The 27,644-nt window shown below is 48.7% G+C and overlaps 1 protein-coding gene across 2 annotated transcripts in view; it reads right to left on the bottom strand.

Moving 5' to 3' along the window:
- The window catches only part of LOC139575523 (multiple epidermal growth factor-like domains protein 11), a 324,245-nt gene that overhangs the window by 165,492 nt on the left and 131,109 nt on the right, over positions 1-27,644 (bottom strand). For both annotated transcript variants that reach the window (XM_071400542.1, XM_071400543.1), the window contains one exon: positions 17,080-17,172. In XM_071400542.1, the coding sequence (XP_071256643.1) occupies positions 17,080-17,172 (93 nt within the window). The remainder of the gene's footprint in view (positions 1-17,079; positions 17,173-27,644) is intronic.

The raw sequence follows: 27,644 nt of genomic DNA on the forward strand, positions 1-27,644 counted from the left end.
AAGAATGTGTTTTTAACTGACTTGCCTAGTTAAATAAAGGTTAAATAAAAAATAAATAAAAATGTCTCTCTGTCTCTCTAATTATATAACTCTCCACATAAATCCCCTCTCCTCTCTCCACAGAGCAGCTGAATCATATTCCTAATATAAGTGTTCCTCTCTCCACAGAGCAGCTGAATCATATTCCTAATATAAGTGTTCCTCTCTCCACAGAGCAGCTGAATCATATTCCTAATATAAGTGTTCCTCTCTCCACAGAGCAGCTGAATCATATTCCTAATATAAGTGCTCCTCTCTCCACAGAGCAGCTGAATCATATTCCTAATATAAGTGTTCCTCTCTCCACAGAGCAGCTGAATCATATTCCTAATATAAGTGTTCCTCTCTCCACAGAGCAGCTGAATCATATTCCTAATATAAGTGCTCCTCTCTCCACAGAGCAGCTGAATCATATTCCTAATATAAGTGTTCCTCTCTCCACAGAGCAGCTGAATCATATTCCTAATATAAGTGTTCCTCTCTCCACAGAGCAGCTGAATCATATTCCTAATATAAGTGTTCCTCTCTCCACAGAGCAGCTGAATCATATTCCTAATATAAGTGTTCCTCTCTCCACAGAGCAGCTGAATCATATTCCTAATATAAGTGGACAGTATAACTGTAGTTCTGGTTATAACTCCATCCTGTGGCCTCCCTCCCTCCCTCCCTCCCTCCTGTAGTTCTGGTTATAACTCCATCCTGTGGCCTCCCTCCCTCCCTCCCTCCCTCCCTCCCTCCCTCCCTCCCTCCCTCCCTCCCTCCCTCCCTCCCTCCTGTAGTTCTGGTTATAACTCCATCCTGTGGCCTCCCTCCCTCCCTCCCTCCCTCCCTCCCTCCCTCCCCCCCTCCCTCCCTCCCTCCCTCCCTCCCTCCCTCCCTCCCTCCCCCCTCCCTCCCTCCTGTAGTTCTGGTTATAACTCCATCCTGTGGCGTCCCTCCCTCCCTCCCTCCCTCCCTCCCTCCCTCCCTCCCTCCCTCCCTCCCTCCCCCCTCCCTCCCTCCTGTAGTTCTGGTTATAACTCCATCCTGTGGGGTAATAAATGATACAGCTGATCATAAAACCAATTCTGCTTCTGGATGGGCTCAGGACAACACACTGAATGACTACAGACTGATTGGGTTATACCCACACTATTTCATTTGATTTATTTATTTCACCTTTATTTAACCAGGTAGGCAAGTTGAGAACAAGTTCTCATTTACAACTGCGACCTGGCCAAGATAAAGCAAAGCAGTTCGACACATACAACAACACAGAGTTACACATGGAGTAAAACAAACATACAGTCAAAAATACAGTAGAAAAATAAGTCTATATACAATGTGAGCAAGTGAGGTGAGATAAGGGAGGTGAAGGCAAAAAAAAATCTATCACTTACCTAACGTTTGTGTGTGCGTGTCTGTCTAGCATACGCCACAGGTATTAGCTTAGCCACTATGCTAACGAGCACAGTGCTAATGGGGAGCGTTGGGATTGGTCACGTGGAACGCCAGCCCGCTAGGCCTCATTAACCTCCTCCTCCCTCTTCCCCTCCTCCCTCCTCCCTCCCTTCTTCGCACCCTTCTCCCTCCTCCCCCCTCCTTCCCTCCCGCCCGCCCTCCCTCCCTCCCTCCCTCCCTCCCTCCCTCCTCCTCCCCTCCTCCCTCCCTCCTCCTTCCTCCCTCCTCCCTCCTCCCTCCCTCCTCCCCTCTCGCCTCCCTCCTCCTCCCTCCCTCCCTCTCGCCTCCCTCCCTCCCTCCTCCTCCCCTCCTCCCTCCCTCCCTCCTCCTCCCCCTCCCTCCCCCCTCCCTCCCTCCCTCCCTCCCTCCTCCTTCCTCCCTCCCTCCTCCCCTCTCGCTTCCCTCCCTCCTCCTCCCTCCCTCTCGCCTCCCTCCCTCCCTCTCGTCTCCCTCCCTCCCTCTCGTCTCCCTCCCTCCCTCCTCCTTCCTCCCTCCTCCCTCCCTCCTCCCCTCCCCTCTCGCCTCCCTCCCTCCTCATCCCTCCCTCTCGCCTCCCTCCTCCCCTCCTCCCTCAGACAACACAACAGTCGTTACCGCCGGTGATTTGTTCAACCAATTAACGTACAACTAATCACCTTGTAAGACAAGTGGAACTGTGTGTGTTGCTGCTGAAGAGCTGCACGGCGTAAATGAAATAAAGTCCCTGTAACTGCCTCTCAGACATGCATCTCTCTCCTCTATTCTCTCTGCTCCTCTTCTCTTTCACTGGAGGGGATTACTGGGGAAGACGGCAGGGAACAAAGAGAGAGAGTTTTGTAAAGAGGACGTAAACACTTGTTTCTCTGCGTGTCTAATCCTCTCATTCAGGAAGGAAATCAAGAAGGACACGTGTCTTACTCTTCGGACCTCAAAGAATTGTGGGTAATAAGTGGCCCCCAGTGACATGCCCTTGAATCACATGCTGGGATTGCAACTGGGCCACGGGTGATGTTCATATGGTCCTGTGAAGTCAAAGTAGGCTGGCTAAGTAAGGTCACCAGGAGATCAAACAACACAATGAGGATATTATCACAACACCCCAGGAGGTCATACAACACAATGAGGAGATTATCAACACCCCAGGAGGTCAAACAACACAATGAGGATATTATCACAACACCCCAGGAAGTCACACAACACAATGAGGAGATTATCACAACACCCCAGGAAGTCACACAACACAATGAGGATATTATCACAACACCCCAGGAAGTCACACAACACAATGAGGAGATTATCACAACACCCCAGGAAGTCACACAACACAATGAGGATATTATCACAACACCCCAGGAAGTCACACAACACAATGAGGAGATTATCACAACACCCCAGGAAGTCACACAACACAATGAGGAGATTATCACAACACCCCAGGAAGTCACACAACACAATGAGGATATTATCACAACACCCCAGGAAGTCACACAACACAATGAGGAGATTATCACAACACCCCAGGAGGTCAAACAACACAATGAGGAGATTATCAACACCCCAGGAGGTCAAACAACACAATGAGATTATCACAACACCCCAGGAGGTCATACAACACAATGAGGAGATTATCAACACCCCAGGAGGTCAAATAACACAATGAGGAGATTATCAACACCCCAGGAGGTCAAACAACACAATGAGGAGACCTCTGGGGAACCTGGCCTATCAACAGGGGGTCCAACCTGGACTACTAGAACCCCTGGGGAACCTGGCCTATCAACAGGGGGTCCAACCTGGACTACTAGAACCCCTGGGGAACCTGACCTATCAACAGGGGGTCCAACCTGGACTACTAGAACCCCTGGGGGAACCTGGCCTATCAACAGGGGGTCCAACCTGGACTACTAGAACCCCTGGGGAACCTGGCCTATCAACAGGGGGTCCAATCTGGACTACTAGAACCCCTGGGGGAACCTGGCCTATCAACAGGGGGTCCAACCTGGACTACTAGAACCTCTGGGGGAACCTGGCCTATCAACAGGGGGTCCAACCTGGACTACTAGAACCCCTGGGGAACCTGGCCTATCAACAGGGGGTCCAACCTGGACTACTAGAACCCCTGGGGAACCTGGCCTATCAACAGGGGGTCCAACCTGGACTACTAGAACCCCTGGGGAACCTGGCCTATAAACAGGGGGTCCAACCTGGACTACTAGAACCCCTGGGGGAACCTGGCCTATCAACAGGGGGTCCAACCTGGACTACTAGAACCTCTGAGCAGTATGAGGGGGTACTCCAGCTAGAACCTCTGGGCGGTATGAGGGGGTACTCCAGCTAGAACCTCTGGGCAGTATGAGGGGGTACTCCAGCTAGAACCTCTGGGCGGTATGAGGGGGTACTCCAGCTAGAACCTCTGGGCGGTATGAGGGGGTACTCCAGCTAGAACCTCTGGGCAGTATGAGGGGGTACTCCAGCTAGAACCTCTGGGCAGTATGAGGGGGTACTCCAGCTAGAACCTCTGGGCAGTATGAGGGGGTACTCCAGCTAGAACCTCTGGGCAGTATGAGGGGGTACTCCAGCTAGAACCTCTGGGCAGTATGAGGGGGTACTCCAGCTAGAACCTCTGGGCAGTATGAGGGGGTACTCCAGCTAGAACCTCTGGGCAGTATGAGGGGGTACTCCAGCTAGAACCTCTGGGCAGTATGAGGGGGTACTCCAGCTAGAACCTCTGGGCGGTATGAGGGGGTACTCCAGCTAGAACCTCTGGGCGGTATGAGGGGGTACTCCAGCTAGAACCTCTGGGCGGTATGAGGGGGTACTCCAGCTAGAACCTCTGGGCAGTATGAGGGGGTACTCCAGCTAGAACCTCTGGGCAGTATGAGGGGGTACTCCAGGCAGAGTAAAGGGAGGATGGGGGTTCAGTAAAGGACATTGAGAGTGGGCAGTATGAGGGGGTACTCCAGCTAGAACCTCTGGGCAGTATGAGGGGGTACTCCAGCTAGAACCTCTGGGCAGTATGAGGGGGTACTCCAGCTAGAACCTCTGGGCAGTATGAGGGGGTACTCCAGGCAGAACCTCTGGGCAGTATGAGGGGGGTACTCCAGCTAGAACCTCTGGGCAGTATGAGGGGGTACTCCAGCTAGAACCTCTGGGCGGTATGAGGGGGGTACTCCAGCTAGAACCTCTGGGCGGTATGAGGGGGTACTCCAGCTAGAACCTCTGGGCAGTATGAGGGGGTACTCCAGCTAGAACCTCTGGGCAGTATGAGGGGGGTACTCCAGCTAGAACCTCTGGGCAGTATGAGGGGGTACTCCAGCTAGAACCTCTGGGCAGTATGAGGGGGTACTCCAGCTAGAACCTCTGGGCAGTATGAGGGGGTACTCCAGCTAGAACCTCTGGGCAGTATGAGGGGGTACTCCAGGCAGAACCTCTGGGCAGTATGAGGGGGGTACTCCAGCTAGAACCTCTGGGCAGTATGAGGGGGTACTCCAGCTAGAACCTCTGGGCGGTATGAGGGGGGTACTCCAGCTAGAACCTCTGGGCGGTATGAGGGGGTACTCCAGCTAGAACCTCTGGGCAGTATGAGGGGGTACTCCAGCTAGAACCTCTGGGCAGTATGAGGGGGTACTCCAGGCAGAACCTCTGGGCAGTATGAGGGGGTACTCCAGCTAGAACCTCTGGGCGGTATGAGGGGGTACTCCAGCTAGAACCTCTGGGCGGTATGAGGGGGTACTCCAGCTAGAACCTCTGGGCAGTATGAGGGGGTACTCCAGGCAGAACCTCTGGGCAGTATGAGGGGGTACTCCAGGCAGAACCTCTGGGCAGTATGAGGGGGTACTCCAGGCAGAACCTCTGGGCGGTATGAGGGGGTACTCCAGCTAGAACCTCTGGGCAGTATGAGGGGGTACTCCAGGCAGAACCTCTGGGCAGTATGAGGGGGTACTCCAGCTAGAACCTCTGGGCAGTATGAGGGGGTACTCCAGGCAGAACCTCTGGGCAGTATGAGGGGGTACTCCAGCTAGAACCCCTGGGCAGTATGAGGGGGTACTCCAGCTAGAACCTCTGGGCGGTATGAGGGGGTACTCCAGCTAGAACCTCTGGGCGGTATGAGGGGGTACTCCAGCTAGAACCCCTGGGCAGTATGAGGGGGTACTCCAGCTAGAACCTCTGGGCGGTATGAGGGGGTACTCCAGCTAGAACCTCTGGGCGGTATGAGGGGGTACTCCAGCTAGAACCTCTGGGCGGTATGAGGGGGTACTCCAGCTAGAACCTCTGGGCGGTATGAGGGGGTACTCCAGCTAGAACCTCTGGGCAGTATGAGGGGGTACTCCAGCTAGAACCTCTGGGCGGTATGAGGGGGTACTCCAGCTAGAACCTCTGGGCTGTATGAGGGGGTACTCCAGCTAGAACCTCTGGGCAGTATGAGGGGGTACTCCAGCTAGAACCTCTGGGCAGTATGAGGGGGTACTCCAGCTAGAACCTCTGGGCAGTATGAGGGGGTACTCCAGCTAGAACCTCTGGGCGGTATGAGGGGGTACTCCAGCTAGAACCTCTGGGCAGTATGAGGGGGTACTCCAGCTAGAACCTCTGGGCAGTATGAGGGGGTACTCCAGCTAGAACCTCTGGGCAGTATGAGGGGGTACTCCAGCTAGAACCTCTGGGCGGTATGAGGGGGTACTCCAGCTAGAACCTCTGGGCAGTATGAGGGGGTACTCCAGCTAGAACCTCTGGGCGGTATGAGGGGGTACTCCAGCTAGAACCTCTGGGCAGTATGAGGGGGTACTCCAGCTAGAACCTCTGGGCGGTATGAGGGGGGTACTCCAGCTAGAACCTCTGGGCAGTATGAGGGGGTACTCCAGGCAGAACCTCTGGGCAGTATGAGGGGGGTACTCCAGCTAGAACCTCTGGGCAGTATGAGGGGGTACTCCAGCTAGAACCTCTGGGCAGTATGAGGGGGTACTCCAGCTAGAACCTCTGGGCAGTATGAGGGGGTACTCCAGCTAGAACCTCTGGGCAGTATGAGGGGGTACTCCAGCTAGAACCTCTGGGCAGTATGAGGGGGGTACTCCAGCTAGAACCTCTGGGCAGTATGAGGGGGTACTCCAGCTAGAACCTCTGGGCGGTATGAGGGGGTACTCCAGCTAGAACCTCTGGGCGGTATGAGGGGGTACTCCAGCTAGAACCTCTGGGCAGTATGAGGGGGTACTCCAGCTAGAACCTCTGGGCAGTATGAGGGGGTACTCCAGGCAGAGTACAGGGAGGATGGGGGATCAGTAAAGGACATTGAGAGTGGGCAGCTGAGGGTGACATCTCTATGGTGTTGTGGTTTAACCCGGGTGAACACCAGGATATCACACCACACCATGAGGAGGATATTACCAACAGAGATATGTTCTTATTAGTACTATGTATAGAACCAACAGAACTGGCTTACTGTCTGTCAACCGCTGTAATTCCCTGGCCTATCCACAGGGGATACCTGTCCGTCAACCCCTGTAATTCCCTGGCCTATCCACAGGGGATACCTGTCCGTCAACCCCTGTAATTCCCTGGTCTATCCACAGGGGACCTGTCCGTCAACCGCTGTAATTCCCTGGCCTATCCACAGGGGATACCTGTCCGTCAACCCCTGTAATTCCCTGGTCTATCCACAGGGGACCTGTCCGTCAACCCCTGTAATTCCCTGGTCTATCCACAGGGGACCTGTCCGTCAACCCCTGTAATACCCTGGCCTATCCACAGGGGATACCTGTCCGTCAACCCCTGTAATTCCCTGGTCTATCCACAGGGGACCTGTCCGTCAACCCCTGTAATTCCCTGGTCTATCCACAGGGGACCTGTCCGTCAACCCCTGTAATTCCCTGGTCTATCCACAGGGGACCTGTCCGTCAACCCCTGTAATTCCCTGGTCTATCCACAGGGGACCTGTCCGTCAACCCCTGTAATTCCCTGGTCTATCCACAGGGGACCTGTCCGTCAACCCCTGTAATTCCCTGGTCTATCCACAGGGGACCTGTCCGTCAACCCCTGTAATTCCCTGGCCTATCCACAGGGGACCTGTCCGTCAACCCCTGTAATTCCCTGGCCTATCCACATGGGATACCTGTCCGTCAACCCCTGTAATTCCCTGGTCTATCCACAGAGGATACCTGTCCGTCAACCCCTGAAATTCCCTGGCCTATCCACAGGGGATACTTGGGAAGCCTCAGTCTAATAATCACTTGCACAAGACGTAGCAAAATGTCATTTTGTATTCAGAAACAAAAGGAAATGTGAAAACCACTGATTTAGAATACAATGTCGTGTCCATCAACAGAGAGGATGAAGGGTATTCACTGGCATTATTAATCCATTGGCTTCTTGACCCTCTGTCACTATGAGTCATCGTCGTCATGGTGACTAACGCTGAGAAGAAGAACTTCCCCCAAAAAAAGCCATTTCAAACAAAACACCATTTGAATGACCTTTCTGTCCCTACTTGGTTAATCCATCAAAGTGAATGGAGAATGTTGTTAATGTGTTCTCCTAATGTCTAACACCCACTGAACCACTGATGGAAGCTACATGACCTCCTAATGTTGGGGGCTGAAAGGAGATGTTCTTCTCAGACAATTGAACATGTAGAATAGCCAATCCGTGACGGTGGGAAGACACCGTGTTGTTCATGTGTGGGTAGAAGGAAAGGGAGAGAGGGATGGAGAGAGAGAGAGAGAGAGAGAGAGAGAGAGAGAGAGAGAGAGAGAGAGAGAGAGAGAGAACACTGCACTCACAGGAACAGCTAAGCAGCAGAGATAAACTCACACACAGAAGGAGGGGCTTCCTACTGTGTGATGGGCTGGATGGACTTTATAGAGGAGAAGAGTGGCACCAAGAGATAAGAAGGAAGACAGATTAAAAGGGATGGAGGGAGAGAGCAAGAGAGAGAGAGAGAGAGAGAGAGAGAGAGAGAGAGAGAGAGAGAGAGAGAGAGAGAGAGAGAGAGAGAGAGAGAGAGAGAGAGAGAGAGAGAGAGAGAGGGACACAGAGAGAGAGAGAGAGAGAGAGAGAGAGAGAGAGAGAGAGAGAGAGAGAGAGAGAGAGAGAGAGAGAGAGAGAGAGAGAGAGAGAGAGAGAGAGAACATCTATAATGTGTAGCCCCTCCTACCGTGACTAGATTCCCCTCCAGGGATGGAAGCCAGCAGGGCAGATTTGAACCACCAGCAGGGGGTTTAGGATTTAGTTACACAATGAGACATGGATCCCATATGGCACCCTATTCCCTACACAGTGCACTACTTTTGACCAGAGACCTGGCACCTTAATCCCTACACAGTGCACTCCTTTTGTTTGTGTGTGCACATACTGCCCATTTTGTTACATTCCCCAACAAGACACAACGATTGTTGCTGAAACAGAAGGGGGAACTAACAACAGCCAACACAGGGTTTTCACAGGGGCTCTTAAAGACACTCATGGGGGTGTCCACTGAACGTTGTAACAGGAACTACGGGTCCTTAAAGACACCTATGGAGGTGTCCACAGAACGTTGTAACAGGAACTACGGGTCCTTAAAGACACCTATGGGGGTGTCCACTGAACGTTGTAACAGGAAATACGGGTCCTTAAAGACACCTATGGGGGTGTCCACTGAACGTTGTAACAGGAACTACGGGTCCTAAAAGACACCCACCATAGGTGCCCACTAAATTTGCACAAGAAAAGGAAAATGAAAATAAAAACCACACCAACCTCTGGGAATGTGATGAAATAAATAAAAGCTGAAATAAATCATTCTCTCTACTATTATTCTGACAGTTCACATTCTTAAAATAAAGTGGTGATCCTAACTGACCTAAGACAGGGAATTTTTACTAGGATTGAATGTCAGGAATTGTGAAAAACTGAGTTTAAATGTATATGGCTGAGGTGTATGTAAACTTCCGACTTCAACTGTACATGTAGGTAGAGTTGTTAAAGTGACTATGCATAGATGACACCTACTGAGAGTAGCAGCGGTGTAAAAGGGGGGGGGCAATGCAAATAGTCTGGGTGGCCATTTGATTAGATGTTCAGGAGTCTTATGGCTTGGGGGTAGAAGCTGTTGAGAAGCCTTTTGGACCAAGATTTGGCGCTCCGGTACCGCTTGCCGTGCAGTAGCAGAGAGAACAGTCTATGACTAGGGTGGCTGGAGTCTTTGACAATTTTTAGGGCCTTCCTCTGACACCGCCTGGTATAGAGGTCCTGGATGGCAGGAAGCTTGGCCACAGTGATGTACTGGGCCGTACGCACTACCCTCTGTAGTGCCTTGCGGTCGGAGGCCGAGTAGTTGCCATACCAGGCAGTGATGCAACCAGTCAGGATGCTCTCGATGGTGCAGCTGTAGACCCTTTTGAGGATCTGAGGACCCATGCCAAATCTTTTCAGTCTCCTGAGGGGGAATAGGTTTGTCGTGCCCTCTTCACGACTAATACTAATACAACAAATAGAACTAAGTACCTATAATATACATATTTACAAATATATTCACATTGTGATGTTTCTATTAGTTAAAAACTTTTATTTTGAAAACTGTTTCCGTCATCATTTGTCGCCATATAAGGAAAGTTGGTCAAAATCCAAAATCAAAGGTTATGAAAATGTTGTCGCTCTTTAAAACATTTCTCCTATATCTACCGTTTCCACGGCGCAAGGATTTTCTATTTTGTTGTTGCGACATTGCTTTTGTCGAATAAACCTGCGTCAATGAAAACCTGCCGACTGACAGAAACTCCACCACAAAGTGTCTTTTCAACACAGATATCTGGGCAGAGTAGAGCTTCACAGTCTTAGGAAACAAGGTGCTATCTAGAACCTACAAGGATTCTTCGACTGTCCCCATAGGAGAACCCTTTGAAAACCCTTTTGTGTAGGTGATTAGCGCGACTACATGGGAAACAAGGTCCCGGACAGCACCCATTTTGTTTGGGCGAGTGTGTGTGTGAACGGACGCCATGTGTGTGCTCTGATAAATTACATGTCTTGGAGCAGGGCACCAACACACACACACACACACACACACACACACACACACACACACACACACACACACACACACACACACACACACACACACACACACACACACACACACACACACACACACACACACACACACACACACAGCTTCATCTACCTCAACCCAGCTACCACCTGACACTGGCAGACAGGCTGTTGGTTCAGCATTTCACTGTTCTCTCTCTCTCTCTCTCTCTCTCTCTCTCTCTCTCTCTCTCTCTCTCTCTCTCTCTCTCTCTCTCTCTCTCTCTCTCTCTCTCTCTCTCTCTCTCTCTCTCTCTGTCTCTATCTCGCTGTCTCTCTTTCTCTCTTTCTATCTCTCTCTCTTTCTTTATCTCTCCCTATCCCTCTCTCCCTCTGCACCTCATATCCTTTTCCTTACAAAAACAACTGATACATCTAATTTAATATTTAGGAAGAAAGTTCATTTTTGAGCTGTAGTGTTTCCCAGGTGCAGAGCCGTTTTATTTCTCTATTTGGTTAGGTCAGGGTGTGATGTGGGGGGGGGGGGGGGGGTATTCTAGGTTTTGTTTTCTAGGTTTCTGTATTTCTATGTTTTGGCCGGGTGTGGTTCTCAATCAGGGACAGCTGTCTATCGTTGTCTCTGATTGAGAATCATACTTAGGCAGCCCTTTTTCCCCACCTAATGTTGTGGGTAATTATTATTTTCCGTGTGTGGTTGTGTGCACCTCGATTGCGTCACGTTCTTTGCTGTTTAACCTGTTTGTTAAGGTTTCACTCCTATTAAAAGATGTGGAACAACATGCACGCTGCGCCTTGGTTGATTTATGACGAGGAGTTTGAGGACAGCGAGCGTGACACTGGAGTTTGTTGATGGAAACCATGCAATGAGTGTATCATAATGATGATGACGATGACGATGACGACTGGGCGCTGGGATGTTGGTTCCCATGTCAACTAATGGAGTTCTAGAACACCTTCATATCAGATGTCCGGCCTGGTAGTTAACGGTTGTCCATTCAAATAAACCCCAACAACCTTCAGTGTAAATGTGTGTGTGTGTGTGTGTGTGTGTGTGTGTGTGTGTGTGTGTGTGTGTGTGTGTGTGTGTGTGTGTGTGTGTGTGTGTGTGTGTGTGGTGTGTGTGTGTGTGTGTGATGCTTTTGATACATGGTCTGTGTGTGTGAGCTTGACAGTGACCTGGTTAAAACAGTGACATAAGAGAGAGATGTTCCTCCTTACGGACCAGACCACTTGGCAGCTTGTGGTCTCCGTCTGTTCTGAACCAGAAGCAGACAGTAAGCCTTAACCAGACCGCTTGGCAGCCTGTGGTCTCCGTCTGTTCTGAACCAGAAGCAGACAGTAAGCCTTAACCAGACCGCAATGTGATCTATTATTGAGGAGTGATTAACGTCCACAGGCTACAGATACAAAGGAGGAAAGCAGGTTGGACCGGAGACTCTCAGTTCACGGTTTTACTGCAGAACGCTCATGAAAAATGAAAACCGTTGGGCCACTACACGATATGGTAATCTGGAACGGCAAAACAGTTTGGTCTGTATCTTGTACTTCCTTATATAATGTAGACAGCAGTCTGTCATATCATTCTCCCTTTTGAACGTCCTCAAATATCTACTGTAGCATTTATTCTCCTCCTCCTCCTCCTTCTCTTCCTCCTCTGCCTCCTCCTCCTCCTTTTAATCCACCTCTTCCTCCTCCTCCTCCTCCTCCTCCTTTTAATCCACCTCTTCCTCCTCCTCCTCCTTCTCCTCCTCCTCCTTTTAATCCCCCTCTTCCTCCTCCTCCTTCTCCTCCTCTGCCTCCTCCTTCTCCTCCTCCTTTTAATCCACCTCTTCCTCCTCCTCCTTTTCCTCCTCCTTTTAATCCACATCTTCCTCCTCCTCCTCCTCATTCTCCTCCTCCTTCTCCTCCTTCTCCTCCTCCTTTTAATCCACCTCTTCCTCCTCCTCCACCTCCTCCTTTGCCTCCTCCTTCTCCTCCTTCTCCTCCTCCTCTGCTTCAAACTCATCCTCCTCCTCCTTTTCATCCTCCTCATCCTCCTCCTCCTCCTCCTTCTTAGTGTCTTCTCTTCTGAAGCGGTTCATGGTGATTGGCAAACCAACAAAGTGTTTCATGATTTCCAGCAGTCCTCCTGGACTAGGGAATGAAGACAGGGGACACTTCCATTCTAGAGCTAATCTAGTTACCATGTCACTCCAGGGACAATCCCATATTCCCTTTTACCCCTATCCTCACACACACACAGGCACGCAGGGAAACGCACACACACACACACACGCACACGCACACGCACACGCACACACACTCAGAGGGAATAACATATCACTAGTCATTAGCAGTGTTACTCCCTTCATGTTGTATTGTAGGCTGTCCTCATCATCAGAAGCCCGTTCTGTGGAACCCCACCGATGGACCAACACCTCATTTCCCCAGCAGCACAATCTGTGTGTGTGTGTGTGTGTGTGTGTGTGTGTGTGTGTGTGTGTGTGTGTGTGTGTGTGTGTGTGTGTGTGTGTACACACACGTCAATGAAACACTCCTACAGTACTTTCACTGTGGTAACTTTGCAGCAAATATGTTTTTCCTGGGAAATGACAAATGCCTCTGTAATCTATTGAGCAGGCTGAATCCATCACATGTTAGATCACATTACTCTGTAATCAGCTGAGCAGGCTGAATCCATCACATGTTAGATCACATTACTCTGTAATCAATTGAGCAGGCTGAATCCATCACATGTTAGATCACATTACTCTGTAATCTATTGAGCAGGCTGAATCCATCACATGTTAGATCACATTACTCTGTAATCTATTGAGCAGGCTGAATCCATCACATGTTAGATCACATTACTCTGTAATCAATTGAGCAGGCTGAATCCATCACATGTTAGATCACATTACTCTGTAATCTATTGAGCAGGCTGAATCCATCACATGTTAGATCACATTACTCTGTAATCTATTGAGCAGGCTGAATCCATCACATGTTAGATCACATTACTCTGTAATCAATTGAGCAGGCTGAATCCATCACATGTTAGATTACATTACTCTGTAATCTATTGAGCAGGCTGAATCCATCACATGTTAGATTACATTACTCTGTAATCTATTGAGCAGGCTGAATCCATCACATGTTAGATCACATTACTCTGTAATCAATTGAGCAGGCTGAATCCATCACATGTTAGATCACATTACTCTGTAATCAATTGAGCAGGCTGTATCCATCACATGTTAGATCACATTACTCTGTAATCAATTGAGCAGGCCGAATCCATCACATGTTAGATCACATTACTCTGTAATCAATTGAGCAGGCTGAATCCATCACATGTTAGATTACATTACTCTGTAATCAATTGAGCAGGCTGTATCCATCACATGTTAGAATACATTACTCTGTAATCAATTGAGCAGGCTGAATCCATCACATGTTAGATCACATTACTCTGTAATCTATTGAGCAGGCTGAATCCATCACATGTTAGATCACATTACTCTGTAATCAATTGAGCAGGCTGAATCCATCACATGTTAGATCACATTACTCTGTAATCTATTGAGCAGGCTGAATCCATCACATGTTAGATCACATTACTCTGTAATCAATTGAGCAGGCTGAATCCATCACATGTTAGATTACATTACTCTGTAATCAATTGAGCAGGCTGAATCCATCACATGTTAGATTACATTACTCTGTAATCAATTGAGCAGGCTGAATCCATCACATGTTAGATTACATTACTCTGTAATCAGCTGAGCAGGCTGTATACATCACATGTTAGATTAGATTACTCTGTAATCTATTGAGCAGGCTGAATCCATCACATGTTAGATTACATTACTCTGTAATCAATTGAGCAGGCTGAATCCATCACATGTTAGATTACATTACTCTGTAATCAGCTGAGCAGGCTGTATACATCACATGTTAGATTAGATTACTCTGTAATCAACTGAGCAGGCTGTATCCATCACATGTTAGATTACATTACTCTGTAATCAATTGAGCAGGCTGAATCCATCACATGTTAGATTACATTACTCTGTAATCAGCTGAGCAGGCTGTATACATCACATGTTAGATTACATTACTCTGTAATCAATTGAGCAGGCTGTATCCATCACATGTTAGATTACATTACTCTGTAATCAATTGAGCAGGCTGAATCCATCACATGTTAGATTACATTACTCTGTAATCAATTGAGCAGGCTGTATCCATCACATGTTAGATTACATTACTCTGTAATCAGCTGAGCAGGCTGTATCCATCACATGTTAGATTACATTACTCTGTAATCAATTGAGCAGGCTGAATCCATCACATGTTAGATTATATTACTCTGTAATCAGCTGAGCAGGCTGTATATATCACATGTTAGATTACATTACTCTGTAATCAATTGAGCAGGCTGAATCCATTACATGTTAGATTACATTACTCTGTAATCAATTGAGCAGGCTGTATCCATCACATGTTAGATCACATTACTCTGTAATCAATTGAGCAGGCTGAATCCATCACATGTTAGATTACATTACTCTGTAATCATAAGGAAACATGTTGGGGCAGGTACATTACAGGTGAACTACTGTAGAATGAGTCTGTCATAAGGCATCAGAAATCAGAGATGACCAGGTGTTGGATAGAAAAGTGTCAGGGGAAGATTCTGCTCCAATAATGAACTGGGGTTGGGGGGTGGAGAGAGAGAGGAGAGATAGAGAGGAGAAAGAAAGAGAGAGAGAGAGAGAGAGGAGAGATAGAGAGATGAATGAGAGGAGAGGAGAAAGAAAGAGAGAGAGAAGAGAGAGGAGAGAGAGGAGAGATAGAGAGGAGAAAGAGAGAGGAGAAAGAAAGAGAGAGAGAGAGAGAGAGAGAGAGAGAGAGAGAGAGAGAGAGGAGAGATAGAGAGATGAATGAGAGGAGAGGAGAAAGAAAGAGATAGAGAAGAGAGAGGAGAGAGAGGAGAGATAGAGAGGAGAAAGAGAGAGGAGAAAGAGAGAGAGAGAGAGAGGGAGTGAGGAGAGGCATCCCTATTTATTACAGAGAAAGGGACAGTTAGACAGACTCTGTTTACCTCTATGTCCACTTCCCTCCCTCTCTCTGCACTCCTTTAACTGAATCAATACAGACCAGTCAATATCTCACTTCCTCCCTCCTGACCACAGCCCCTCTATTCTATTATAACTGACGGTATATTGACCTCACTTCCTCCCTCCTGACCACAGCCCCTCTATTCTATTATAACTGACGGTATATTGACCTCACTTCCTCCCTCCTGACCACAGCCCCTCTATTCTATTATAACTGACGGTATATTGACCTCACTTCCTGTCTCCTGACCACAGCCCCTCTATTATAACTGACGGTAGATTGACCTCACTTCCTGTCTCCTGACCACAGCACCTCTATTCTATTATAACTGATGGTATATTGACCTCACTTCCTGTCTCCTGACCACAGCACCTCTATTCTATTATAACTGATGGTATATTGACCTCACTTCCTGCCTCCTGACCACAGCCCCTCTATTCTATTATAACTGATGGTATATTGACCTCACTTCCTGCCTCCTGACCACAGCCCCTCTATTATATTATAACTGACGGTAGATTGAACTCACTTCCTGTCTCCTGATCACAGCATCTCTATTATAACTGACGGTAGATTGACCTCACTTCCTGTCTCCTGACCACAGCCCCTCTATTCTATTATAACTGACGGTAGATTGACCTCACTTCCTGCCTCCTGACCACAGCCCCTCTATTATAACTGACGGTAGATTGACCTCACTTCCTGCCTCCTGACCACAGCCCCTCTATTCTATTATAACTGACGGTAGATTGACCTCACTTCCTGCCTCCTGACCACAGCCCCTCTATTATAACTGACGGTAGATTGACCTCACTTCCTGCCTCCTGACCACAGCCCCTCTATTCTATTATAACTGACGGTAGATTGACCTCACTTCCTGCCTCCTGACCACAGCCCCTCTATTCTATTATAACTGACGGTAGATTGACCTCACTTCCTCCCTCCTGACCACAGCCCCTCTATTATAACTGACGGTAGATTGACTTCACTTCCTGCCTCCTGACCACAGCCCCTCTATTCTATTATAACTGACGGTAGATTGACCTCACTTCCTCCCTCCTGACCACAGCCCCTCTATTATAACTGACGGTACATTGACCTCACTTCCTGCCTCCTGACCACAGCCCCTCTATTCTATTATAACTGATGGTAGATTGATCTCACTTCCTCTCTCCTGACCACAGCCCCTGTATTTCATTATAACTGACGGTAGATTGACTTCCTGCTCTGCCGACTGCCTTGGTCTCTCTCAGTCATAAAGAGGTAAACCATAGAGACCAGAGGAGGCAATAACTCAGAAGGTCATAGAGCTGGAGGATCTGTTTGACTTGACAGAGAGAGAGAGAGTGTGTGTGTGTGTGTGTGTGTGTGTGTGTGTGTGTGTGTGTGTGTGTGTGTGTGTGTGTGTGTGTGTGTGTGTGTGTGTGTGTGTGTGTGTGTGTGTGTGTGTGTGTGTGTGTGTGTGTGTGTGTGTGTGTGTGTGTGTTACAGCAGACTCACCACTAGAGCAGTCCACTCCTCCCCAGCCCGGTTCACACTGACAGGTATCAGGAGACACACACCGACCGTGGGCACATTCTACTGAACACTGAGCTGTATGGGGGAGAGGAGAGGTGTTACACACACAGAAACACACACACACACACACACACACACACACACACACACACACACACACCGTGGGCACATTCTACTGAACACTGAGCTGTATGGGGGAGAGGAGAGGTGTTACACACACAGAAACACACACACACACACAGACACACACACACACACACACACACACCGTGGGCACATTCTACTGAACACTGAGCTGTATGGGGGAGAGGAGAGGTGTTACACACACAGAAACACACACACACACACACACACACACACACTGATAATTAGGCCTTATTAAGTGGTGAGCAGTCCAAATGTGTCCATAACGTGAGTCATTTATATGAGGAGTCTGATTCAATGCCATTAACATTTGTGTTGACTTGGTCATGGAAAGTGTTACATAGCAGTGCACTATAGAGGAATAGGATGCCCTTGGGGATGCAGAGACTGAGTTCTTATCTAAGGAACAACAACATCCAGTATGGAGACAGAGGAGACACAGGGAAGACTGGACACTGATTAGAATCAGCAGGTGGTATTAGCATAGAGAGAGAGAGCAGGGAGAGAGGGGGGAGGGAGGGAGGGATGGGGAGGGAGGGATGGGGAGGGAGGGAGGGATGGGGGAGGGAGGGGGGCAGGGAGGGAGGAGAGAGGAGGGAGGAGGGAGGGAGGGAGGGATGGGGGAGGGAGGGAGGGAGGGATGGATGGGGGGCAGGGAGTGAGGGGAAGGGAGGGATGGGGGGCAGGGAGGGAGGAGAGAGGAGGGAGGGAGAACACAGACTTTTAGAATATGTTCCAGAGGGCTACAACATGGACAATAATGTACACATGATTTGAAGGACTGTTTATAAACTGCTTACAACCTATTGTGCAAAAAATGTGTTCTGTAACTCCTTACATGTCAGGGCTGGTTACCCTACAGTACTATATATACAGTATATAGCTATACATCACATTGTGTCACAATCTCATTGAGGAATTAGTTTGAGGGAGAAGGGGAGCAGGAAACGAGAGAAGAACACGAGGAGAAAAAGAGATGCGTCAACAGTAACCTTGGGAAAATACTCTGCATTATCATTAACAGCAGACTCGTACATTTCCTCAATGAAAACAATGTACTGAGCAAATGTCAAATTGGCTTTTTACCAAATTACCGTACAACAGACCATGTATTCACCCTACACACCCTAATTGACAACCAAACAAACCAAAACAAAGGCAAAGTCTTCTCATGCTTTGTTGATTTCAAAAAAGCCTTCGACTCAATTTGGCATGAGGGTCTGCTATACAAATTGATGGAAAGTGGTGTTGGGGGTAAAACATACGACATTATAAAATCCATGTACACAAACAACAAGTGTGCGGTTAAAATTGGCAAAAAACACACACATTTCTTCACACAGGGTCGTGGGGTGAGACAGGGATGCAGCTTAAGCCCCACCCTCTTCAACATATATATCAACGAATTGGCGCGGGCACTAGAACAGTCTGCAGCACCCGGTCTCACCCTACTAGAATCCGAAGTCAAATGTCTACTGTTTGCTGATGATCTGGTGCTTCTGTCACCAACCAAGGAGGGCCTACAGCAGCACCTAGATCTTCTGCACAGATTCTGTCAGACCTGGGCCCTGACAGTAAATCTCAGTAAGACCAAAATAATGGTGTTCCAAAAAAGGTCCAGTCGCCAGGACCACAAATTCCATCTAGACGCCGTTGCCCTAGAGCACACAAAAAACTATACATACCTCGGCCTAAACATCAGCACCACAGGTAGCTTCCACAGAGCTGTGAACGATCTGAGAGACAAGGCAAGAAGGGCATTCTATGCCATCAAAAGGAACATAAATTTCAACATACCAATTAGGATCTGGCTAAAAATACTTGAATCAGTCATAGAGCCCATTGCCCTTTATGGTTGTGAGGTCTGGGGTCCGCTCACCAACCAAGATTTCACAAAATGGGACAAACACCAAATTGAGACTCTGCATGCAGAATTCTGCAAAAATATCCTCCGTGTACAACGTAGAACACCAAATAATGCACGCAGAGCAGAATTAGGCCGATACCCACTAATTATCAAAATCCAGAAAAGAGCCGTTAAATTCTACAACCACCTAAAAGGAAGCGATTCCCAAACCTTCCATAACAAAGCCATCACCTACAGAGAGATGAACCTGGAGAAGAGTCCCCTAAGCAAGCTGGTCCTAGGGCTCTGTTCACAAACACAAACACACCCCACAGAGCCCCAGGACAACAGCACAATTAGACCCAAGCAAATCATGAGAAAACAAAAAGATAATTACTTGACACATTGGAAAGAATTAACAAAAAAACAGAGCAAACTAGAATGCTATTTGGCCCTAAACAGAGAGTATACAGTGGCAGAATACCTAACCACTGTGACTGACCCAAACTTAAGGAAAGCTTTGACTATGTACAGACTCAGTGAGCATAGCCTTGCTATCCGCCGTAGGCAGACATGGCTCTCAAGAGAAGACAGGCTATGTGCTCACTGCCCACAAAATGAGGTGGAAACTGAGCTGCACTTCCTAACCTCCTGCCCAATGTATGACCATATTAGAGAGACATATTTCCCTCAGATTACACAGATCCACAAAGATTTCGAAAACAAATCCAATTTTGATAAACTCCCATATCTACTGGGTGAAATTCCACAGTGTGCCATCACAGCAGCAAGATTTGTGACCTGTTGCCACAAGAAAAGGGCAACCAGTGAAGAACAAACACCATTGTAAATACAACCCATATTTATGTTTATTTATTTTAACTTGTGTGCTTTAACCATTTGTACATTGTTACAACACTGCATATATATAATATGACATTTGTAATGTCTTTATTGTTTTGAAACTTCTGTATGTGTAATGTTTACTGTTCATTTTTATTGTTTATTTGACTTTTGTATATTATCTACCTCACTTGCTTTGGCAATGTTAACACATGTTTCCCATGCCAATAAAGCCCCTTGAATTGAATTGAATTGAATTGAGAGAGAGAGAGAGAGAGAGAGAGAGAGAGAGAGAGAGAGAGAGAGAGAGAGAGAGAGAGAGAGAGAGAGAGAGAGAGAGAGAGAGAGAGAGAGAGAGAGAGAGAGAGAGAGAGAGAGAGAGAGAGATCGTACTATTTCCCCAGGTTGTATAAATCAGCTTTGGCACTCGTCTCTCATTCATTATCATTCATTACATTCATTATCATTCAAAAAGTTTGGCAAATTAGTTTAATCAACAAAAAAACAAAGATCAAAACACCAATTCCACCAGCCTCAAAAGACAAAATGGACGACTTGAAAACAGTGGTACATGAAACTATTATTGGATTAGATAGTTTGTTTCAATCAGATAAATCTCAGATGAGAAGGGTGCACTAATAAGAGGGAGAGAGAGCGAGAGCGAGAGAGAGACAGAGAGACAGAGAGACAGAGCGAGAGAGAGAGAGAGAGAGAGAGAGAGAGAGAGAGAGAGAGAGAGAGAGAGAGAGAGAGAGAGAGAGAGAGAGAGAGAGAGCGAGAGAGAGAGAGAGAGAGAGAGAGAGAGAGAGAGAGGGGAGAGAGAGAGATAGATGAAAGTGAGAGAGAGAGAGAGAGAGAGACAGAGAGAGAGATGAAGAATGCAAAAAAATCTAAGAAAGATATTGAGAAACCTGTCCAAACAAAAACATAGAGACCCAGAAAACCTGAGTCTACACCTTCACTATGGCGAATCACTAAAACAATACAGAAATACACTACGGAAAAAGAGAGAACAGCACGTCAGAAATCAGCTCAATGTAATTGAAGAATCCATAGACTCAAACCACTTCTGGGAAAATTGGAACACACTAAACAAACAACACAAGGAGTTATCTATCCAACACGGAGATGTATGGGTAAACCACTTCTCCAATCTTTTGGGCCCTATAACAAAGAACAAACAGCAAAAACATATACATGATCAAATACAAATCTTAGAATCAACTATTAAAGACTACCAGAACCCACTGGATTCTCCAATTACATGGAATGAACTACAGGACAAAATACAAAACCTCCAACCCAAAAACGCTTGTGGTGTTGATGGTATCCTCAATGAAATTATCAAATATACAGACCACAAATTCCAATTGGCTATATTAAAACTCTTTAACATCGTCCTTAGCTCTGGCATCTTCCCCAATATTTGGAACCAAGGACTGATCACCACCAATCCACAAAAGTGGAGACAAATTTGACCCCGATAACTACCGTGGGATATGCGTCAACAGCAACCTTGAGAAATTCCTCTGCATTATCATTAACAGCAGACTAGTGAAAACAATGTACTGAGCAAATGAACGTACAACAGACCACGTATTCACCCTGCGCACCCTAACTGACAAACAAACAAACCCAAAACAAAGGCAAAGTCCTCTCATGCTTTGTTGATTTCAAAAAAGCCTTTGACTCAATTTGGCACGAGGGTCTGCTATACAAATGGATGGAAAGTGGTGTTGGGGGGGAAACATATGGCAATATAAAATCCATGTACACAAACAAGTGTGCGGTTAAAGTTGGCAAAAAGCATTTCATTCCACAGGGCCGTGGTGTGAGACAGGGATGCAGCGTAACCTGGGGTTCCCGAGTGACGCAGCGGTCTGAGACCCTGTATCTCAGTGCTGGAGGCGTCACTACAGACCCTGGTTCAGAGGGGCGTCACTACAGACCCTGGTTCAGAGGTCTAACACACTGCCTCTCAGTGCTAGAGGCGTCACTACAGACCCTGGTTCAGCGGTCTGAGACCCTGCATCTCAGTGCTAGAGGCGTCACTACAGACCCTGGTTCAGCGGTCTAAGACACTGCCTCTCAGTGCTAGAGGCGTCACTACAGACCCTGGTTCAGCGGTCTAAGACCCTGCCTCTCAGTGCTGGAGGAGTCACTACAGACCCTGGTTCAGCAGTCTAAGACCCTGCCTCTCAGTGCTAGAGGCGTTACTACAGACCCTGGTTCAGCGGTCTAAGACACTGCATCTCAGTGCTAGAGGCGTTACTACAGACCCTGGTTCAGCGGTCTAAGACACTGCCTCTCAGTGCTGGAGGCGTCACTACAGACCCTGGTTCAGCGGTCTAAGACACTGTATCTCAGTGCTAGAGGCGTCACTACAGACCCTGGTTCAGCGGTCTAAGATACTGCATCTCAGTGCTAGAGGCGTCACTACAGACCCTGGTTCAGCGGTCTAAGACACTGCATCTCAGTGCTGGAGGCGTCACTACAGACCCTGGTTCAGCGGTCTAAGACACTGCCTCTCAGTGCTAGAGGCGTCACTACAGACCCTGGTTCAGCGGTCTAACACACTGCATCTCAGTGCTAGAGGCGTCACTACAGACCCTGGTTCAGCGGTCTAAGACACTGCCTCTCAGTGCTGGAGGCGTCACTACAGACCCTGGTTCAGCGGTCTAAGACACTGTATCTCAGTGCTAGAGGCGTCACTACAGACCCTGGTTCAGCGGTCTAAGATACTGCATCTCAGTGCTGGAGGCGTCACTACAGACCCTGGTTCAGCGGTCTAAGACACTGTATCTCAGTGCTAGAGGCGTCACTACAGACCCTGGTTCAGCGGTCTAAGACACTGCATCTCAGTGCTGGAGGCGTCACTACAGACCCTGGTTCAGCGGTCTAAGACACTGCCTCTCAGTGCTAGAGGCGTCACTACAGACCCTGGTACAGCGGTCTAACACACTGCATCTCAGTGCTAGAGGCGTCACTACAGACCCTGGTTCAGCGGTCTAACACACTGCATCTCAGTGCTAGAGGAGTCACTACAGACCCTGGTTCAGCGGTCTAACACACTGCATCTCAGTGCTAGAGGCGTCACTACAGACCCTGGTTCAGCGGTCTAAGACACTGCATCTCAGTGCTGGAGGCGTCACTACAGACCCTGGTTCAGCGGTCTAAGACACTGCCTCTCAGTGCTAGAGGCGTCACTACAGACCCTGGTTCAGCGGTCTAACACACTGCATCTCAGTGCTAGAGGCGTCACTACAGACCCTGGTTCAGCGGTCTAAGACACTGCATCTCAGTGCTAGAGGCGTCACTACAGACCCTGGTTCAGCGGTCTAAGACACTGCATCTCAGTGCTAGAGGAGTCACTACAGACCCTGGTTCAGCGGTCTAAGACACTGCATCTCAGTGCTAGAGGAGTCACTACAGACCCTGGTTCAGCGGTCTAAGACACTGCATCTCAGTGCTAGAGGAGTCACTACAGACCCTGGTTCAGCAGTCTAAGGCACTGCATCTCAGCGCTAGAGGAGTCACTACAGACCCTGGTTCAGCGGTCTAAGACACTGCATCTCAGTGCTAGAGGAGTCACTACAGACCCTGGTTCAGCGGTCTAAGACACTGCATCTCAGTGCTAGAGGAGTCACTACAGACCCTGGTTCAGCGGTCTAAGACACTGCATCTCAGTGCTAGAGGAGTCACTACAGACCCTGGTTCAGCGGTCTAAGACACTGCATCTCAGTGCTAGAGGAGTCACTACAGACCCTGGTTCAGCGGTCTAAGACACTGCATCTCAGTGCTAGAGGAGTCACTACAGACCCTGGTTCAGCGGTCTAAGACACTGCATCTCAGTGCTAGAGGAGTCACTACAGACCCTGGTTCAGCGGTCTAAGACACTGTATCTCAGTGCTGGAGGAGTCACTACAGACCCTGATTGTGATGAGAGTGATTGGGAGTCCCAATGTGATTGGGAGTCCCATAGTGCGGTGCACAATTGGCCCAGCTTCGTCCGGGTTTGGCCGGGGTAGGCTGTCATTGTAAGTAAGAATTTGTTCTTAACTGACTTGCCTAGTTAAATAAAGGTTAAATAAAAAAATACAAAATAAATAAGCCCCACCCTCTTCAACATATATATCAACCAATTGGCGAGGGCACTAGAACAGTCTGCAGCACCCGGCCTCACCCTACTAGAATCTGAAGTTAAATGTCTACTGTTTGCTGATGATCTGGTGCTTCTGTCCCCAGCCAAGGAGGGCCTACAGCAGCACCTAGATCTTCTGCACAGATTCTGTCAGACCTGGGCCCTGACAGTAAGACAAACATAATGGTGTTCCATAAAAGGTCCAGTCTCCAGGACCACAAATACAAATTCCATCTAGACACCGTTGCCCTAGAGCACGCAAAAAAACTATACATACCTCGGCCCAAACATCAGCCCCACAGGTAACTTCCACAAAGCTGTGAACGATCTGAGACAAGGCAAGAAGGGCCTTCTATGACATCACACACACACACTCAGACACACACACACTCAGACACACACACACACACTCACACACACACACACACACACACACACTCAGACACTCTCACACTCAGACACACACACACACTCAGACACACAGACACACTCACAACACACACTCAGACACACACACACACACACACACACACACACACACACACACACACACACACACACACACACACACACACACACACACACACAAGCTCTCAATCAAAGAATAAAAAGAGCTCTCCTTAAAAGAGTTATCAAAAAGCGACTTCCCTCCCAACACCACATGGATCAAAACCAGTAACTAGAGGGGGATGTCTGTCGCCTCCATCAAACAGATCCCGTTTCCTCTCCCTCTGCTATCCTCCAACGACATCAAAACAGATCCCGTTTCCTCTCCCTCTGCTATCCTCCAACGACATCAAAACAGATCCCGTTTCCTCCCCCTCTGCTATCCTCCAACGACATCAAAACAGATCCCGTTTCCTCTCCCTCTGCTATCCTCCACCTCCAACGACATCCAAACAGATCCCGTTTCCTCTCCCTCTGCTATCCTCCACCTCCAACGACATCCAAACAGATCCCGTTTCCTCTCCCTCTGCTATCCTCCAACGACATCCAAACAGATCCCGTTTCCTCCCCCTCTGCTATCCTCCAACGACAAAGACATCCAAACAGATCCTGTTTCCTCCCCCTCTGCTATCCTCCAACGACATCCAAACAGATCCTGTTTCCTCCCCCTCTGCTATCCTCCAACGACATCCAAACAGATCCTGTTTCCTCCCCCTCTGCTATCCTCCAACGACATCCAAACAGATCCCGTTTCCTCTCCCTCTGCTATCCTCCACCTCCAACGACATCCAAACAGATCCTGTTTCCTCCCCCTCTGCTATCCTCCAACGACATCCAAACAGATCCTGTTTCCTCTCCCTCTGCTATCCTCCAACGACATCCAAACAGATCCTGTTTCCTCCCCCTCTGCTATCCTCCAACGACATCCAAACAGATCCTGTTTCCTCCCCCTCTGCTATCCTCCAACGACATCCAAACAGATCCTGTTTCCTCCCCCTCTGCTATCCTCCAACGACATCCAAACAGATCCCGTTTCCTCTCCCTCTGCTATCCTCCACCTCCAACGACATCCAAACAGATCCTGTTTCCTCCCCCTCTGCTATCCTCCAACGACATCCAAACAGATCCTGTTTCCTCTCCCTCTGCTATCCTCCAACGACATCCAAACAGATCCTGTTTCCTCCCCCTCTGCTATCCTCCAACGACATCCAAACAGATCCTGTTTCCTCCCCCTCTGCTATCCTCCAACGACATCCAAACAGATCCTGTTTCCTCCCCCTCTGCTATCCTCCAACGACATCCAAACAGATCCCGGTTCCTCTCCCTCTGCTATCCTCCACCTCCAACGACATCCAAACAGATCCTGTTTCCTCCCCCTCTGCTATCCTCCAACGACATCCAAACAGATCCCGTTTCCTCTCCCTCTGCTATCCTCCACCTCCAACGACATCCAAACAGATCCTGTTTCCTCCCCCTCTGCTATCCTCCAACGACATCCAAACAGATCCTGTTTCCTCTCCCTCTGCTATCCTCCAACGACATCCAAACAGATCCTGTTTCCTCCCCCTCTGCTATCCTCCAACGACATCCAAACAGATCCTGTTTCCTCCCCCTCTGCTATCCTCCAACGACATCCAAACAGATCCTGTTTCCTCCCCCTCTGCTATCCTCCAACGACATCCAAACAGATCCCGTTTCCTCTCCCTCTGTTATCCTCCACCTCCAACGACATCCAAACAGATCCCGTTTCCTCCCCCTCTGCTATCCTCCAACGACATCCAAACAGATCCTGTTTTTCCTCTCCCTCTGCTATCCTCCAACGACATCCAAACAGATCCCGTTTCCTCCCCCTCTGCTATCCTCCAACGACATCCAAACAGATCCTGTTTCCTCCCCCTCTGCTATCCTCCAATGACATCCAAACAGATCCTGTTTCCTCCCCCTCTGCTATCCTCCAACGACATCCAAACAGATCCCGTTTCCTCCCCCTCTGCTATCCTCCAACGACATCCAAACAGATCCTGTTTCCTCCCCCTCTGCTATCCTCCAACGACATCCAAACAGATCCCGTTTCCTCCCCCTCTGCTATCCTCCAACGACATCCAAACAGATCCTGTTTCCTCCCCCTCTGCTATCCTCCAACGACATCCAAACAGATCCTGTTTCCTCCCCCTCTGCTATCCTCCAACGACATCCAAACAGATCCCGTTTCCTCCCCCTTTGCTATCCTCCAACGACATCCAAACAGATCCCGTTTCCTCCCCCTCTGCTATCCTCCAACGACATCCAAACAGATCCTGTTTCCTCCCCCTCTGCTATCCTCCAACGACATCCAAACAGATCCTGTTTCCTCCCCCTCTGCTATCCCCCAACGACATCCAAACAGATCCCGTTTCCTCCCCCTTTGCTATCCTCCAACGACATCCAAACAGATCCTGTTTCCTCCCCCTCTGCTATCCTCCAACGACATCCAAACAGATCCCGTTTCCTCTCCCTCTGCTATCCTCCACCTCCAACGACATCCAAACAGATCCCGTTTCCTCCCCCTCTGCTATCCTCCAACGACATCCAAACAGATCCTGTTTCCTCTCCCTCTGTTATCCTCCAACGACATCCAAACAGATCCCGTTTCCTCCCCCTCTGCTATCCTCCAACGACATCCAAACAGATCCTGTTTCCTCCCCCTCTGCTATCCTCCAATGACATCCAAACAGATCCTGTTTCCTCCCCCTCTGCTATCCTCCAACGACATCCAAACAGATCCCGTTTCCTCCCCCTCTGCTATCCTCCAACGACATCCAAACAGATCCTGTTTCCTCCCCCTCTGCTATCCTCCAACGACATCCAAACAGATCCCGTTTCCTCCCCCTCTGCTATCCTCCAACGACATCCAAACAGATCCTGTTTCCTCCCCCTCTGCTATCCTCCAACGACATCCAAACAGATCCTGTTTCCTCTCCCTCTGCTATCCTCCAACGACATCCAAACAGATCCTGTTTCCTCCCCCTCTGCTATCCTCCAACGACATCCAAACAGATCCCGTTTCCTCTCCCTCTGCTATCCTCCACCTCCAACGACATCCAAACAGATCCTGTTTCCTCCCCCTCTGCTATCCTCCAACGACAT

Source organism: Salvelinus alpinus, chromosome 5 (assembly GCF_045679555.1).
Source record: "Salvelinus alpinus chromosome 5, SLU_Salpinus.1, whole genome shotgun sequence".
Taxonomy (NCBI): domain Eukaryota; kingdom Metazoa; phylum Chordata; class Actinopteri; order Salmoniformes; family Salmonidae; genus Salvelinus; species Salvelinus alpinus.